This window comes from Periplaneta americana, chromosome 5, assembly GCF_040183065.1.
Source record: "Periplaneta americana isolate PAMFEO1 chromosome 5, P.americana_PAMFEO1_priV1, whole genome shotgun sequence".
In the NCBI taxonomy this organism is placed as follows: domain Eukaryota; kingdom Metazoa; phylum Arthropoda; class Insecta; order Blattodea; family Blattidae; genus Periplaneta; species Periplaneta americana.
This window is the reverse complement of record NC_091121.1, coordinates 72,805,555-72,824,385: the sequence shown is the minus strand read 5'-3', so window position 1 is coordinate 72,824,385 and position 18,831 is coordinate 72,805,555. Positions and strand designations below refer to the sequence as shown.

The window sequence follows — 18,831 nt, the reverse complement described above, 5'->3', positions numbered from 1 at the left end:
AGACAGCCTACTAAACAAAATTAGGTCTAAGGAGTAGGCCCTAATACTCTGTTTCTCTCTTTCTTTTGTAGTGTTATTCTGTAGTCTATGGTTTAAGAAAAATACAGCCTAGCCTATTTGATTAACAAAAGAATAGACTAATAGGCACAGGCCTATTTGTAAAAATATTTGTTTCCAGAAATTAATTATTGAACAAAAGTCACAAAATAAACTCTCTTATAATTTCTTACAATTCTCATGCCTGCATTCTCTGCACACTTTATATTGTATCCAGTCTTCAATAAGTGGATCTTCATATGAGGTTCCGCATCCAAGACAATCATCATCAGTAGGCCTATCTGAATTCTTAGCTTGTAGGTTTTGTTCTGGTTTCTTTGTTTTAGTTTTCAATTTAGCTTGGCCTAACTTGTTTGAAGTTTTTGAATAAACTCTTCTTGGTTTTTTCTTTGCTTGTTCCTTGTTTTCATTTCTTCTAACTTCCTATTTGACCATCTTGATCTACATTATTTATTTGGTCGGTCACTTCTGCTGGAAGAAAATCTTCTTCTATGAAAATATGACAATTCAAAGGCCACATTCCTGTAACCCTGAACTCCGTCATAGCTTCTTCCACTCATTCGCTCAATTATAGTAAAATATATTACAATTAGAGTATACTTACTTATTTACTTACTTACGGCTTTTAAGGAACCCGGAGGTTCATTGCCGCCCTCACATAAGCCCGCCATAGGTCCCTATCCTGAGCAAGATTAATCCAGTCTCTACCATCATATCCCACCTCCCTCAAATCAATTTTTATATTATCCTCCCATCTATGCCCCGGTCTCGGTTTTTTTCCCTCCGGCTTCCCAACTATCACTCTATATGCATTTCTGGATTCCCCCATACGTGCTGCATGCCCTGTCCAGCTCAAACGTCTGGATTTGATATTTCTAATTATATCAGGTGAAGAATACAATGCGTGCAGTTTTGCGTTGTGTAACTCTCTCCATTCTCCTGTAACTTCATCCGTCATAGCCACAAATATTTTCCTTAACACCTTATTCTCGGACACCTTTAGCCCCTGTTCCACAACCATATAGAACAACCGGTAATATAACTGTTTTATAAATTCTAACTTTCAGGTTTTTGAGAACAGATGAGATGACAAAAACTTCTCAACCGAATAATAACAAGCATTTCTCATATTTATTCTGCGTTTAACTTCCTCCGTGTCATTTATATTTGTTACTGTTGCTTCAGGATATTTGAACTTCTCCACCTTTTCAAAGGATAAATTTTCAATATCTATATTTCCATTTCGTACTATGTTCTGGTCACGAGACATAATCAATAGGCCTAATTTGTCTTTTCGGGATTTAATTCCAAACCCATCTCTTTACTTGCTTCAAGTAATATTCCCGTGGATTTTCTCCTAATATACATTATTATTCACGTCATCCGCATAGACAAGCAGCTGATGTAACCCGTTTAATTCCAAATCCTGTCTGTAACCTGGATTTTCCTAATGGCATATCCTAGAGCAAAGTTAAAAAGTAAAGGCAATAGTGCATCTCCTTCCTTCAGCCAGCACTGAAATGGAAAAACATCAGATAGAAAGTGGCCTATACACACTCTGCTGTAAGTTTCACTGAGACACATTTTAATTAATCGAACTAATTTCTTGGAAATACCAAATTCAATAAGAGTATTATATAAAACTTCTCTCTTAATCGACTTGTATACCTTTTTGAAATCTATGAATAACTGATGTATTGTACCCTTATACTCCCAATTAATCATTATTTATAACAAAACCGTTTATAATATAAATTAATCATAATAAATGTATACTTTGTAAAAACTAAAAGAAAAATTCTTTAATTAACTGAGCAATGTAAAAATACTATGCTCCAAATAAACGAAAAAAAAGAATTGCAGTTCTAGGCCTAATATTAAAATTATGGGGCAAAGTTCCGCATACAGATTCTTACCCCACAACATATTGGGAGCTTTGCCTCAACACATCCGTTAGAACAATTTTTCATATCCAAAATAAGTTAAAACCAATGAGCATCATAGGCATTTTTATCAATTGTTTGGAGTATGTAGACTAATGAGTGTTTTCCTAAACTATTATTATAAGCAGAGTATCAGCTAGAATATCAAGTGCAAATATTAGATCAAAATATGTAAAATACAATATCACCTCATGGTTTAATACAGCGGTCATCAGCAAGTGCATCCTCGGGCTAGCGTCTTTTACTCGCGAATAAGATATTACAGTAGCGTGCATCCGTGGCGGGTATGATTTCTGTCTCTCCCTTCTGCACGACGGTGCATATTACGATATACTTCTTACCCTTCACCCATTTCAGCGAGTGCTGAGGACCACTGGTTTAATAGTTCTTTGACGGAGAACAAAAACTAAGCGTTCAGTGATCCACCGCCATAATATCTTCCTGCTAGTGAGACAGTGGTACTAACATCGTGCCTTGAATAATTTTCAAGGGAAAAATTGTTCCAGGACCGGGTATCCTGAGTGGCTCAGTCTGTAGAGCGTTGGCGCGGTCAGCCAAAGGTCCCGGGTTCGATACGCGGCCTTGGAACAATTTTTCTCTTGAAATTATTCAAGTCAGCTTTACAGTTTTACCTGAAAGCCATATTTGTATAACGTCGTGCCTTATTCACCAAAAAAATACTAATCGGATCTTTGCCCCGTGCGGGTCTTTACTCCCACTTACCCTAAGCGTTTTTAAAGCTTCGCAAATTGCACGGGATTTATGTCAGCGCCTTTATTTATTTAATGAGAATGCGACCGATACTGGGAAGTAAGACAACTCATGGGTCAATGATGCATATGAATGCACCTGCCATTAGCTTAGGCTACATAAATTTCATGACTTTTATACACTTAGATCCCTACACTTTGTATTACTGAATTTGCCTAAAAATATAAAATCTTTAACACGAACGTGAAGAGAGTTATAATAGTAATATGCGTTACAAGAGCGGTATGTTGACGTTTTCATGTTCGAGGAAAAGATTGAAAAAGCAAAACGTAGTTGAGCTTTTTTAATTTCCGAGAACATGAAAACAAACATAGCGCTCGTGTATCGTACATTATTTTGCGCGAAGATCGTTTATTACATACCTGAAAGAGGAATTTCTAATTAGTTGCAATGAAATCTCCATCTTGGTTTCTGTTCAATGACGGCAACTTTGGAAAACAAATATATCTATCGTCAACATTGTTCCTATAAAATGTTTTCTGTGTTTACTATACTGCAGCAGGCCGTGATATACATCTATCTTCCCCCCCCCCAGTCTATAAATGCGAACTTAAAACAAACAGTAATGTTATGTAATGATTTATTTTTCATTTTAATACTTTAAGAAAATTATTTATTTCTATACATTGAAATTATAACAAAATGATTTATTTCTGCACATTAAAATTAATTGTCACATTTGTGCAGTTATTCAGAGTCACTGGAGCACCACCACCAGTTTTTTCTATTGTGAAACTTTTTTGCATGAATATTGATTTTCCATTTTCCGTCGAATTTGAAGCATTAGCACTATAGATGGCAGCATTTGTTCTAGAGTTTACTTAATTTTTGCAAATATTTAAAAACAATAATTAACAGTGCAATTTAGGTGAAATTGCAGTGGTAAGTTTCCAATTTATAATTATTACCAGGGAACGGATTTATATGGACTAAAAATATATGAAATATGTAAATATATATGTAGTTATTTTTACCAAAATATGGAATTAAATATGGATTTTTACCAAAATATGGAATTAAATATGGACTTAAAATTATAAAAAAATGACTATGTACGTTAAATATTGGTACATTTTAATCAAACTAAACAAAAAATATAATGGACGTACCTTATCTTCCAATGTAGTTTCAACAAAACACAATTTTTATTGTCTGTTACCATAACAATAGGTTACAAACATTTCTTTCAAGTGCTGAAAAGTGAATCTTCTTCTATTGTCTCTGAGGATAGATTTATACTGACTAAAAGAGCGTTCGACGTCACAAGAAGTAACTGGTACATAATTCAATTTCACAATGTCTGCTGGGGATAAGTCCAAGTTAATCTTCACTGTTGATTCACCACTCATCACAGCAACAACCTTTTGTAGTTCTTCATATCCAGGGTTTTTTGAAAGTACAGTGTCCACCTTAGCTCTTACTGCATCTGCAACTTTACCTCTACCACGATTCAGTTGTTCCACAGTACTATTTATAATTTCAAAACTTTCAGATAGTGAAAGGTGCCTATTTTGGAGACTTTTGAGCGTTTTTATGATGCATGAAAATGTATGCTGAATGTGAGCTAAGTCATTCTTCACACTTATGTCACAGGTAACTGTTTTCGCAGTATCAATTGAGACTGCATCTTCAGAGTCCAATGCAAGGAGAACATTGTTAATAGAGTCTATATGTTCGGCATAATATTCAACTGCTTCTAGCCATGTACCCCATCTAGTTAAAATTGGCTTTGGTGGCAATGGAATTTCAGGGTACATTTCTTTCAACACGTTAACTCTACTGGGAGCTTTGAGAAATACTTTTTTCACTGATGAAATCAACAAATCTACTTTAGGGAAATTGTCTCTGACCACTTCTGCCACACGATGAAATGCATGCGCCACACAAGTAAAATGAGTCAATTTAGGATATACAACAGATAATGCTTGTCCAGCTTTGACCATATAAGGGGCAGCATCGCTAATAAAGAATAACACATTATCGTACATAATACCCTTTGGCCACAGGATACCCATAGCTTCGTTGAACAGTTTAACTATAGTTTTGTTATTGCACTTTTCTAGAACATCACAATGTAAAAGAATTCGTTCAGAATATTGTTCACTTAACAAACCGATAACTACATTACCAACAAGTCTACCTTCTTTGTCGGGAGTCTCATCAATGGAAACCCAAATTGAACTATCTTTAATTTCATCTCTTATCTTCTGTATTGTCTCATCGTAGATGGATGGAGCATACGTCTTCCTAAGTGTTGACTCATCCGGGATTGTATGTTGAGTATATTTTTCAAGGAATTCCCTGAAGACCTTATTCTTTAGTTTGTAGAGAGGAATATCAGCAGAGATGAGAGAACGGCACAGGTCGATGTTAAACTCAGATCTTACATTCGATGTTGTTGGTTGTGTTAAAAACAATTGTCTCTGCTTGGAATTTAGTTGTTTGTTGGCCTGATGTTTACTAGTTGTAATGTGTTGTTGCACCAGGAACTTTTGTGTAGATGATACTGCACACTGACACAAATTACAAAATAATATTTTATTGTCAGTTGATAAACCATCTTCTTTAAATTCTGAAATGTAACTTGTTAGTTTTGATTTTAAATTGACTGAATGACGTACTTTTGGCATATTTACCGTCTTTATAGTATGATTTACAAAACTGAACCTATGTGTACTCTGACTGGCATTTAACTGTTGAGCTGCACAACTGAAGTCTGTTAAAAATTTTAAATTAAATTAATACAGTTTTGTAACTTACTTTCCCATTGTTGATAGGACTGCTAATTTTCAAATAACTCTGATGTTAAAGGGATTACTGAACATGTGTTTAAATCTCTATTGTTGAAATGTATTTTTAAAAGTTAATGGAATTTTGTTTTGTTTTATTGTTAAACCTAATATAATATGGACTGTTTTATATGAAATATGGAAAATATATGGAAATTAACGAAAATATGTACTAAACTCTAAAATATGGAAAAATATGGAAAATAAAAGTAGGATTTTTCAACCCTACACATTGTGAAACATAAAGATAATGCAAAATATAAATTATATTAGCTTTATAAGTAAATATGTATTTACATATAAATCCTTTCCCTGATTATTACTATATTGAACGTCTTTAAAAATAATATGTTAAAAGCCTAAAGCAGTAAAATGAATATGACGCTTAAGCGGTAAGAATAGGGAAATTGTTGTGTGTTACGTTGGGAATACTGAATGTGGTATTTCACACTTACCGCGTATTGGTTTTGTGCGGAAAGCAAGCAAATACGCACGATCTCGCACAAAGGCATTTAACCTAAAGAACCGCCACAGTTCATTTTTACCGGTAGCAGCTGTTGTTGTAACGTCGAAATATGCAATAATGAATTTCTTAAAATTTTCCTTGTTTTATTTTGTATATAAATGAATAAATAAGTAAATAAATAAATAAATAAACCCAATGTTGAAATGACTACGCGTAAACTATGTTTGTGAATTAAATAAATAAATTTAAAAAATAAATCCAATCTTGAAATTAATACGTGTAAGCTATGTTTGCTCCAGTTTGAGCAAAATATTTTCTCTTCATCGATTAATAACACTGTAGAAAGACTTGTTACATTACTAAGCGAAAACACGTGCGTCTCTAGCGAACTTGAAAACATGCATTTTTATTATTTTGCCGTTGCATTAGGTAGATTCTGATATGGAGTATCACAACTAACTTCATACATTAAAAGCTACCACGGTGGTCTGTAGTCACGCGACTAGAGCGCTGGACTTATAATCCTGTGTACCCGGGTTCGATCCCCCGTGTACTCCCGATTTATAACTGGTGTTGGGCAAGCCCGGTTCCGGTTCCACTGTGACATCCCAACAAATCTCCATAATCACGGACCGGAGTGAACTAGCTCCGACTTATTCTGAAAGCGCTTTAGTTACCCGATCGAAATACCGTAAATGGCTTAGGATTTAATAAAGAATCGGCATTAATAATATTTATAAACTTTGCCGTTAGATGGCGCTACCTCCAGAACTGTCTGTGCTGCTATCTGTGTTGGACGATTAAAGCTTTGACGTTTACGGGTTATGCTATGATATATGTTTTCATTCTAAAAGAACAGTCATAAACGAGAAGTCGAAAGTTTGTTGACAATAGCAAATAGAAGGCTGTGTTTTTAAATATGGCGAACCGCACGGTGAAGGACGCTAAGTCTGTTCGCGGCACAAATCCACAATATTTGATTGAGAAAATAATAAGATCTAGAATCTATGACTGCAAGTACTGGAAAGAAGAATGTTTTGCCTTAAGTGCCGAGTTATTGGTCGATAAGGCTATGGAACTGAGGTTTATTGGTGGTGTTTACGGAGGTAACATAAAACCGACACCTTTTCTGTGTTTAGTGTTGAAAATGTTGCAAATTCAACCTGAAAAAGATATAATTGTTGAGTTTATAAAGAATGAAGAATTCAAATACGTCCGTGCTTTGGGTGCAATTTATATGCGGCTTGTGGGTACATCATTGGACTGTTACAAGTATTTGGAACCGTTGTTTAACGACAGTAGAAAACTTCGAAGGCAGAACCGGCAAGGTCAGTTTGAGCTCATACACATGGACGAATTTATAGATGAGCTTTTGCGTGAAGAAAGGCTGTGCGATGTCATTTTACCAAGAATACAAAAGCGGCATGTTTTGGAGGAAAACAACGAACTTGAACCCAAAATCTCTGCTCTGGAGGACGATCTTGATGAGGGTATTGAATCCTCTGGGGATGAAGAAGAAATTGTGAAGCCTGTGGAAGTGCCGGTAGCTGTGGAAACACATTGGCCTCGCGGTCGAGAAGAAAAAGGCCGTCGAACATCTCCATCACGTCGAAGGAGCGCTTCGCGTGAAAGAAATAGAGATCGTGAAAGAAGACGAAGTAGGGACCGAGAAAGAAATCGCCAAGAAAGAGAGAAAAAGGTTCGTAGGAGTAGAAGCAGAGAGAGGAGACATCGTTCCAAATCACCAGCCGGTAGACCAGCTCATCGAGATAGGGATCACCCACGAACTAATCGCGGAGGTGACCAGGAGAGGGATACTCGTCGTAGAGACAGAGAGCAGGAAAGGTCGAGGGATCAAGACAGAATGAGGGACCAAGAAAGAATAAGAGAGCCAGACAGGGGAAGACCGAGGCATCGTGATATGTAATATAAGGCGAAATTCAGAATCAATGTACTGAACTGATAATTTGTACACAGACTAAAGTGTGGAAAGAAATTATAAAACTATAGTATTTATTGTGTCTTGCTTACTAATCGAGATGAGAACTGAGATTTTACATGTATTTGTTGTTATTTTAGAAGCATCCAGAATACGTGTGCCAGTGATTTTTTTTTTACACAAAACTGTTGATAATACAATCAGTTTCAACAGTTACACAAAGTTAAATAACTTTCAACAATGTTTTACAAGACTGTGAACATATTACAACTCTTTCACTGCTCTGTAAATGTAACAAAACAACTTGATTGGGCTATATACCAACGAAGCGAATTTCAATCAGGTGGTGCTATACAGTCTACATAGAAAGTTTAATAATTTATCCTGTAATTATTGTATTAATGTACTCTATAGCCTACAAGATACTAGGCTAAACTACACTGAACTAAATTTAATTCATTTAATTCAAATGTAAATCAACCTGATATTTTCATTGCGTTTTTGAAAGAAGTCTGGGCTAAAGTAGCACTGAGGTGGTTCCCTTCGTACTCCGCTTATACACCTTGCATAGCCTATACGAATCTGTGACAGTGACGTGCTCGACTCAAGTGCGCAGTTGATAACTAATAATTTGCATTTTCTGTGCACAAATAGTATATATGCTTTTAGCAGAAATTAATTTTTACATAGTCCGTATTTTCTGATGTTTGAAATTTTGAAAATTATAACAGTTTTGCAATAGAATAACCAGCATGGAGTAATGTGTAATGTTGAAAATCAGACTGTACCCTTGAAAGACATTACAATTAACACATATTAACATTTTATTCAATAGTTAAACAATTCTGTAGGCTTTGAAATCAAGATAATTATAATAATGCTTCTTAATTTGAAGAAACTTTATTCCTAAGATACAATATTTATTGCTTTATTTTGTTCGTTTGGAATAATGTGTCTGTGCAGTCTGAGAAAACTTTCTCTGCGAAAATGTGAATATAAGTGCAATTTACTACGCAGTCTGCTTTGAAACTGATCTCTTAATTCAGTATCATTTTGCAAATCAGTTACTTCTGATTGTTAATTTTGAACATCGTGTTAATCCACTGATAATAAGGTTGCGAACACTTGAAACTCTTTTCAAATTTAGCTACATCTTGAAACCGTACTTCAGTCTTCTCCTTTAGTTGTGTCAGTAATGCGATTAAGATTAAATATCCTTACTACCTTCAGAACCTTGTGACATATTGTCAATTTGTATTGTGTTGCATCACTGAAATGAAAGGAGTAACCTCGTCTGTATAGCGACTACTCTGCACTGAACATAATACCGGCCAACCTTTACTGAAAGTTTGTTCGTGTATCAAATATTTCAATAATTATAAGATTAGAGTTATCACTCGTCTAGTTTCTATAATGGAAATTAATCAGTTTAATTGCTATATGATTAGGGAAGAGAATACATCAGAATTCACAATAAAAGTTTATTTAGTTCATTCAAAAGCGTTATTAATAGAGCCCAGAAGTTTAGGTGCTAAAAGTTAATATTGTTCCTCAGTATAGTTTATAAAATAGAAGCCATGCCCCCATTTCTTTGACACATCATTCTTGTCATTCAGTATTTTCCTTACGGTACCGTTAAAGGTCTCTAATCCTCTTAACTACCACTTACAGATTAGCGCACGGTTTAAAAGATACATTACCGAGTCCTTGTGACTCTGTTGTCTATTATTAATATCAGACTCCTGTGAACTAGGCTTAAAACCTTCCTCACTGGCACTACATCCATTCATCTACACTCAGTGTCATCCTTAACTTTTAGCACCTAAAATTCCGGGCTCTAGTTATTAATTTTCATTAACAATGGAATTATTAAATTCCTGTTTTTTGTCCTAACATTATTATTCTACCACATGTTTCAGTATATTGTCAGCCCTTGTATTCAGAGAACATAAATACCATACTTACAGTTAGGTATGTATTAAGGGCAGTTAAGTAGTAGTCGAGGACAATGCAATTAAGTAGTCTGAGACTAGCAATTTCTACTTAACTCACGAATGGCATATAGTCTGATGCTTTTTCCACTCCCACATTTTACGTAATAAAATATATTTATTCATTTTACATAATTTATTACCAAAACTGTTCAGAAGATCGTTGACTTTCGAGTATTTTTTATTTGTTGCTATGTGACTGTTGAACAAAACATTTTTACTTACTTCCCTAGGGAAGTAATGTGACTTATTATATGGGATTCACCTCACTGGTCCTATGAAGACTGCAAAAGGAATGCATCAAATGTTACTCATTCCAAAGCTACTTGAAACTACGCCCCTATTCACCAGCTTCCGGAACGATAATGTCTACAGTACAAGCCTCATAAAAAAATTAGCAAATCAGTATATCTGTATTAACCCATGCAGTAGCTGAATGGTCAGACAGCTTGTCACCACTTCTTATTAGTTCCATTACATCCCCACTACCAGCTTTCCCTATGTTGTTCCCCTCTGGTCAGGGCTGGTGAGGTGAATCCCACACTGTACATCCCGTCATCAATAACAACTAATATTACCGCGGTAAAATCCATTTACTTCCTGTAAACAAACTAATAACAGCATACTTACGGCAATAGAAGTGGAAAAAATAAATTACACTTGAAAGTATAAACACTTATAATTTTGCTATATGGTAGCTTTGCATTTCAGGTTGTAGTTAGTTAGCAAGCTTGTATTACTGAAACAATTATAATATAGGTGAAATTTGTCACGAATAATGACTACAAATATTAATGAAATTGAGACAAAAGTGAGTACATGAGGTGTTTATATACACGAAACGTTTGGGATGCTAGGTGTCTTCTGACAAGCACTGTATTCACTCATAATCAGCGGGAGAAACTAATCTTTAAATTTAATATTAGTTCTCTTCTTGCTTAGTAAGTAAATGTGATTAATATTTTCATTTAGAAATAAATACCTGTTTTTATCTTTAGAGAATATTTTTGATTACTGTTAGACACAATTTGTATGAAATAATTTGTAAATTTACAAAGTCTGCTGTGACATACTATTTGAAGTAATAAAGCATTTTGTAAAAGTTTAATAAATTAGTTTTAATACTGTATATTGAAAAACTTCATGACTCGTTGGATAACCCTTAAGAGGTGAAGACCCCTAAATAACCATGAATTTATTATGCAACGAAATAAGTACCAGATTAAACAAAGACTTTCGGCATTGAATTGTTATGACAGAATGTAACCTTCCTGAGAGTAATAGTATTGTTCTAACATGTAGACACTCGAGAAGCTTCCTTTCACCTTTTTGCTTGTGGTATAGATGTATAGATACTTTATTTATTGTTATTTCATACCACAGATTTCAAGTGTTTTCTTCTATGTCTGTTACAAACTATTATTGCAAAGGGTAGGAGAAGGGGAACATCTTGAAACATATTTTTTATTCACTTTATTTTTTTAAATATTAAAAATCGAATTTTTCTGAGCATAATATATCATTATATTGTGATCTTGTATGAATAATTTGTTATTGTGTGTTAAATTTAGCTAAATTTTATAAAATAAAAAAAAAATATTGCTAAAGTCTGTTCCAGTGTGCCCCTATCTTGAGGCAGGCTGGAGCAAGGCTTGAGATACTGGTACCAATTAAATTAATTTACTTTTAAAATTATCTTATATAAACACATTGTCTTCAACTATGTCAGTCTAAAACTGTTCTATATAAACAAAGTAAACATAGTGGGTGGTATGTATAAAAATGTAGTAATTGTACTGTAGACAAAATCTTGCTAATTACTGAAATGTATGCATAAAGTTGCTTAGTAAATGCTATTACTCTTAGAAAAAGTACAATGACAACACAGAGCTTAACATTTACTAAGATGCGTAATAGCTAAGAAATGTATGCATAAACCTTAGTAATTACTTTTTCTCCATAGTGTTTACTAAGAAAAATTGTAGCATGCCTCATGTGTGGATTCTTTATGTTTGTAAAAGGTTTGCTGCAAGTAGATATGGCTGCATCTGCATTCATGCACGTTTACAAAAAAAGAAAAGACATAAAGCAAGAATGCAATGATCAGAAAGCGATTTAAAAGACTATAGGTTTCGTACAGGAAAAAATTAGCGTATTTTTAAGATAATTCTCAGATCCTGGTTTTCAGATAGGCATTGATAAAGATGTTGGTGTGCATCAGAGCGGTTTCCAAAACTGTGAAATTTGTAAAGGATAAGGTAACAGACAAAGCTCATCCCTGAATAAAATTTGCAACAAATCATGACTCGAGTGCACCCATGCCAGGATTTGAAAACTGTCAGTTGAAGATTATATGTTAATCAAAAGGGATTTCTCTCCATAAATATTAAAATGCAGTGTAGTACAAACGATGTTGTACTTGCTGATAAAGGTTATGGACTAGCCCCATGGTTAATGACTCCATACAGAAATCCTCCAACACCACAAGAACGAGCTTACAACAAACTTTTGACTTCAGAATGGTGTACCATAGAGCACTGTTTTGGACAGTTGAAGATATGGTTCATTAGCTTTAACTGTGGTGTCCTAGTGAGACTTTCGGATGTTCCTTCTGTTATATTAAGTTGCTTTATTTTATGTAATGCAAGAAAATATCTGGCTGGTGATTATCATGTTGATGAAGTGTTGTAGAGGATTATTGTGATGATGACAATGACTAGGGTGACCAGATTCACATCGATAAAATAGAGGACACAAAGCTTCAAAATGGAAGACATTGTTCGAAAAAAGAGGACAGAAAATATGTAATTAGATTTAGGCTTAGGCCTATATTATACTTTAATTTACGTCAATATCTATTTTATTACAAAATATTTACAGTAGCCTACTATAGCATTATCATTTTTATTTCAATACAACCAGATAGGAGGCATCAGACAGCATTAATGACGTTGAATGTAGGTTGGACAGGGTCTTGAAAAATGAATAAGGAATTTTAAAAGTAATTTTATAGAAATGAGCAAAAACTGTATTTTTCCAAATTGTTTACATTCTGGGACAAATATAACTCAATCCAGAACAGGGGACACACCATTAAAATCCAGAGCAATCCTGGGAAATCCAGAACGTCTGGCAACCCTGTCCACAACTAAAATTGCACTTACTACAATACTATAAGTTACTACACTATTAGAATATAATGGCAGAATGTTAAATTAAAGCCAGACACTTGTTTGATAAATTCTACTAAGCTATTGTCATTAATTATACCCTAGATCATATATGTAACATAAGTTGGCCTTATAGGCTTTGACGTTAACAACTTTTATCAGGTTTACTACGCTGTCATCTAGTTGTTACATAAGGAGTCACGTCATAATTCCCATTTGAATTGCATTAGCGACTGTACTGCCATCTCATGTTCGTTTACGGCGGACGGGTGGCGATCCTGGCAGTTGTTCTCTTCAAAGTGCTGCCGATTTTAACATAGCAATGAGTTATCTGTTACATATATGATCTAGGATTATACGCAGTATCAAAGCAGAAACATGAATACCGGTACATTGAATAATTAATAAATACATGACTTAGAAACTAATAAATAATAGGCTACTGTTAGTACTTTCTGCAAGATTTATTAAATTTGAAATGTATTAATTATTCTATTCGGGTGGACGAAAGAGTGGGCAGGAAAACTTTTTGTTGGGCAGGCACTCTCCCTCACCCCCCCCCCCCCCAGCACCGTCACTGCACATGCTATTAGAATGTTGTAAATGTTCAAATTGCAAAAACATTTGGAAAATGGGACAAAAAGGGAAACTGACGTGATGGGCGGGACAATGTATAAAAAAGAGACTGTCCCAGTGAAAACGATATGTATGGTCACTCTGCTACTAAACGATGAACAGTTGAATGAATTTGAACATCAACAACAAGGAATTGTGGCTCAAATTGCCTTTGTACTTCTGGAGAAGATAGCAAAAAGAAAAGGCACAAAACTGCATAGACAAAACAAAGTTTTGAGTACACACACATTAGGCATCAAAATTAAAACCAAATCAGAAGCAGAAATACTCCATAAAATTGATCAACAATCACAAGGGAAAAAATGGGCAGATATCAACAAACTTTAGAAAACATATAGCTTAAAACCAAGACAAGAAGCTATTGCCACCTTCAGATTAAACACCGGTCATGAGTGCCTTGCAGCACATCTCTGCAAAATTGGAATCCTTAATACTGAAGAATCCTCCTCATGCAACTTACCAGGTTCATCTATGGGAAGAGAACACCTATTCACATGCACTGCACTGAGCAAGGAAACACAGCAAAATAAAGACTTTTCTGAACTTTACTGGGAAGCAAGAAGCAAAATGGGTTAAATCAGCGTTTCTCAAACACAGAAGAAAAAATAAAATGTAAACGAATTGCGTATCACATTATATCTGACAATCTCAGACTTTGGAAATTACATATGGCAATCGCCTTTCACTTTTTCTCCCAGTACTAATATTTTATAAATTTCTTACCCTACCTATCTACCCACTTCCCACTCTACTCTCAACAACAAAAGAGGGATTTACAGCACTATGAACGTGGCGTTTCCCTGCATATCTGATGCCGCGCCTGTAACCCAGTCAGGGACCACCCGAATTCATAACAGAGGATCAACGTACCGAACCTTTTCGTGTATTGATGACTTTCTTAATAGTTTTGCCGACACCCAGGCTGCACATTGAAATGGGCACGTACTGTACATCGTACACCAATAATAGAACTTACTAAATTGCTTCTTTACTTGAAAATCGGGCATGTTTCTGCATTTACGTATGTTTTTATTTGTTTTTCCAGATGACAATATGAGAAATTTTAGACTTCGTCTATTTTAAAAATGACAGGTTTACTTTTTACACTTGCATGTTTCGTCTCTAAGTGCCGTTTCCATTTTGCGGGTTTCATACACTAGTTTGAAAGCTCTTTGTAACAAACAACGCACCGAGGTTTTGGTTCATTCTCATTGCCACACCAAGTAAATCCAAGTTCCAAATAACTCTTGTCATATTTACAAAAGTATTTTTTCTTTGAATAGCTACTAGTAGGACTAGGTTTTTCTTTAATGGCACTATATTTAATATATTTCTTCACACACACAGCTTCTGAACTATTAGCACTGCCTAAATGAAGCGTATCATCATGTTCCTTTCTTTTCAAAGATCGGATCGAAGCCAGTTTTCCATTATTTATAATGGGCACTATTTAACAGAGACATGGACAACTACTAGCTTGTACCACATAAGAAGGATTTCAAACAACTAACTGCTAGCAGTCAAGCGATAAATCAACAATGCACAGTATTTGTTATAAGTTGCTTGTGATTGGCTACAAAAAATATAATTACAAAAGTATTATAATCAATTAATTCCATTTTAAAATATCAGTATACTGGTATTAAAATAAACTACAAAAATGATAAATTTACTTTCGAAAGGTACAAGAGTAAGGTGGTCAGGGGAACTGTTCTGACTTAAAAGAGTGGTCCTCACTTCACAAAAGTTTGAGAAACACTGGGTTAAATGATTCCAAATTGCGGCCATTAGAGAATAACAACTTCTGGAGTATATTCTGTCAGCACGTAAGACAATATAAACACTTTTTTTAAAAGAAAGAGCAATTCAGCCTTCTTAACTTGCATCAAAGGAAGAGAAACGCACACTTCGTTGAAATGATCTTACTCGACATGCTGATTATTATTATAAGGTGATTGGCGCTGGTGAAACGAAGACTATTTGCCGCATACAACTATTGCTTAGAATCTCAATATTCTATCTGATGTCTTTCAGTGCTTGAAAAAGATAGCATGCATGCCGAGAGTAAAAATGCTGTACTGCAGACCCTGCCTTGTCCGATTGCCCTGTACAAAAGGAATATGATGTTTCAAAGTGTCTCTTTGCTTTTGTTCCAAGAAGCCAGATTGTTTCTCACGAAACTAGGAAATTAAGCATTTAAACATGATCTTTTTAGAAATAAAAGTTCATTCTTTAAAGTAAATCGAAACAAAATTACGTATTCGTGCTGTACAAATTTCACGAAAGAATCCCTGCGCGGGGAGTATGGTCCTTGCAGAATAAGTGGAGAGAGTAAGCTAGTAATTCAGCACCTCTAAAGGAGCACGTAGATGGGGATGGATGGTGTCATTGCCGACTGGGACAAATGAGGTGCCAGTTCTGTGTTGAGCATTGGTTATAAGAGTAGAGGAAAAACTCGCATTCCTTCCTCAGATCTTCTCCTGAAATGCGAGCAGTATTTAGTTCTCAATTTGGTATTGAGTCTTACAAATTTTACCATTTAAAACTTCTTTTTGAGTAACAAAAAAAAGGCCACCGGCTTGGCTCAGTTGGCAGTCTGTTAAGGCGCTTGCCTGCCGGTCTGAAGTTGCGCTCGGGCGCGGGTTCAATCCCCGCTTGGCTGATTACCTGGTTGGGTTTTTACCTAGGTTTTCCCCAACCTTAAGGTGAATGCCAGGTAGTCTATGGCGAATTCTCGGCCTCAGCTCAACAAATACAATCTCGTTATCACCAATCTCATCGATGCTAAATAACCTCGTAGTTTATACAGCATCTTTAAATAATGAACTAAAAAAAATGAAAAAAAAAAAAAAAACAAACAAACTTACCTTAATAATCAAGCACTTCACGCACAAATGGAGGGAAATCTCTGTCAATTCTTGAACGTGATAAAAGAAACAAGTTACGGGTTGCTGGAAATCACATGATCACAGTGGAAGAAAATATGAATTGTTTCAAGGTGTCCCTTGCTTCAATGGTCTCCCATCTTATTACATTATTTATCAGCTGAACTGACAAGGAATCACTTCATGTTGTTAATTTAAAATTGCTGTGGTATCTTTTCTAGGAATTTATCATAAGAGAGTGTTGGTGAAAGTTGTAGACCAGAATTTGACTATGTTTCTCATTTTTATGTTTAAATTCTCTTATTTAACTTTACTTTCGGTCAATGGAAATCCTTGCAGTGCAAAGGTTTTTGTGTGTGTTTTTATGGTTTGTAGTGGCTAACATTGGACACACATCGCTGTCTTGCTTCTCAATATAAACTGGTAATATGCCTATTTTTTCTTGTATCTTGCTTTAGTCACTTGCATTGGACATATTTCGCTATGTTGCTTCTCAATGTAAACTGATAATATTTTTTTTACTGTATCTTGATTTAGATTGGTTTTATCCATTTTATAATTAAACTCATTGCATATGGTACAATGGACATTATCTCGGAGTCCTATTTTCCTTAGATGAGGTGGAAGGAATTATATCCTATAAATAATCTTGAGTGCTGCTACTCTTTCTTTTCTATGTATGTGCAGAGTAGTTTTTGTAGATCTTCAATATCTTTCCACTATTTTCCGTTTTCTCTTTGACTTGTTTCTTCCAGGAATTGTGCATTTTTTCGGTGTATTTTTACTATGTGACACAGTATGTTTGTGGTAGACTTTTACAGTATGGTTGTGCCATTTTTTTTGCTAGTTGATCAGCAGTTTCACTTCCCATCTCGTCTAATATGACGGGGATCAACTGGAATACTATTTCTTTTGTTTTGAAATTTAACAAATGTTTTTTCTGCATTCTGTTACTGTATTACTTTTGAAGCTTGTTTGGGATGCGATAGCTTCAATGCATGCTTTAAAGCAGCGGTCATCAGCCCAGTGCACCCTCGGGCTAGCATCTCTTACCTGTGGATAAGAGGACTGTGCTATAGTGCATCCATGGCTGCTAGCGGGTATGCTCTCTCCTTCTTCATGCTGCACGATGGGGCATATTACGATGCACCGCTTAGCTGTTACCCATTTCAGCGAGTGCTGATGACCACTGCTTTAGAGTCTACAATGAATACTATTTTTTTTTTATATTGTAGCGTTCTGCTAATAAGATTTAGCAATTGCTTTTACTTCTGCATCAAAAGCCTTGCTGTTTCTCTCCACTGGTTTGCAATGGGAAATTTGTTTGAATATCTAGTCGTCTCCACAAGGTACTCCCATGAATTACTCAAAATTACAAGATAAATAAGGCAATAGTTTTTTCTTTTTTATTAATTTTTTACTCGTCTGTACAAATTATTCTATGATTAATACTGGAATTGCTCCAAGATGGCTATGAATAGCTAAATTTATGACACTGATATAACTCGAAGTAAATCACCAAGTTTGTTCTAATATACTACCTGTTACGTTGCATCCTGATTGTAACGGTATATTTGCATACTTATGTTGGCGATATCATTTTGGTAGGCCCAATGTTGCATAAGCGTGTATTAATTATGAAGCCAGCTGTGTGGAGTTCGTATCATACACAGAGCTAGTTGAAGAATAGATCTGCACTCGCAAGGTAGCCTTGCCCAGGCTAGTTGCTCAGTTATGGGAAATCAGGTGACATTATGTTTCCTGTATCCTGATTTAGTTTGGTTCTATGGGGTATAATAATACGGAAGATTTGCTTGTAACTGATCATTTAAATTGTCAAAGAGTCTAAATTGTATCAAGCTTGTTTCACTTCATTCTTTGTTTTGGCATGCATTTGATACAGTGAAGTTAAATTGGTCCGATCAGATTGAATTCATTGAGGATCTTGGCTTTCCTCAATGTTGTCCGATTTACTATTAGGTTTCATTATATGTATTGAACTTACGTAAATACTGTTTCATGTACTATCAGATTGGATCATATGTTATTAAGTACTATCATACTAGAAAGAGTGAAACTGACTAAGCATTACCGTGATATTCTCCGCGACCTAATACATTCAGTTCTTGCCATGGAATCAATCTTTCTTCTTGTTAATAAACTTTATCTTAGAGGAAGCTGACT

At 35.1% G+C, this 18,831-nt stretch overlaps 1 protein-coding gene across 1 annotated transcript; it reads left to right on the top strand.

The window, feature by feature from the left end:
- Window positions 1–6,923: 6,923 nt before the first annotated feature.
- Window positions 6,924–11,062, top strand: Prp38 (pre-mRNA processing factor 38). The gene has a single exon (XM_069826009.1). It carries the CDS (start codon window positions 6,946–6,948, stop codon window positions 7,951–7,953), a length of 1,008 nt encoding a protein of 335 aa, XP_069682110.1. The 5' UTR covers window positions 6,924–6,945; the 3' UTR covers window positions 7,954–11,062.
- Window positions 11,063–18,831: the final 7,769 nt, after the last annotated feature.

Coding starts and splice junctions, on each gene's coding strand:
- Prp38 (XM_069826009.1), top strand. CDS start 6,946: ATGGCGAACCGCACGGTGAAGGACGCTAAGTCTGTTCGCGGCACAAAT.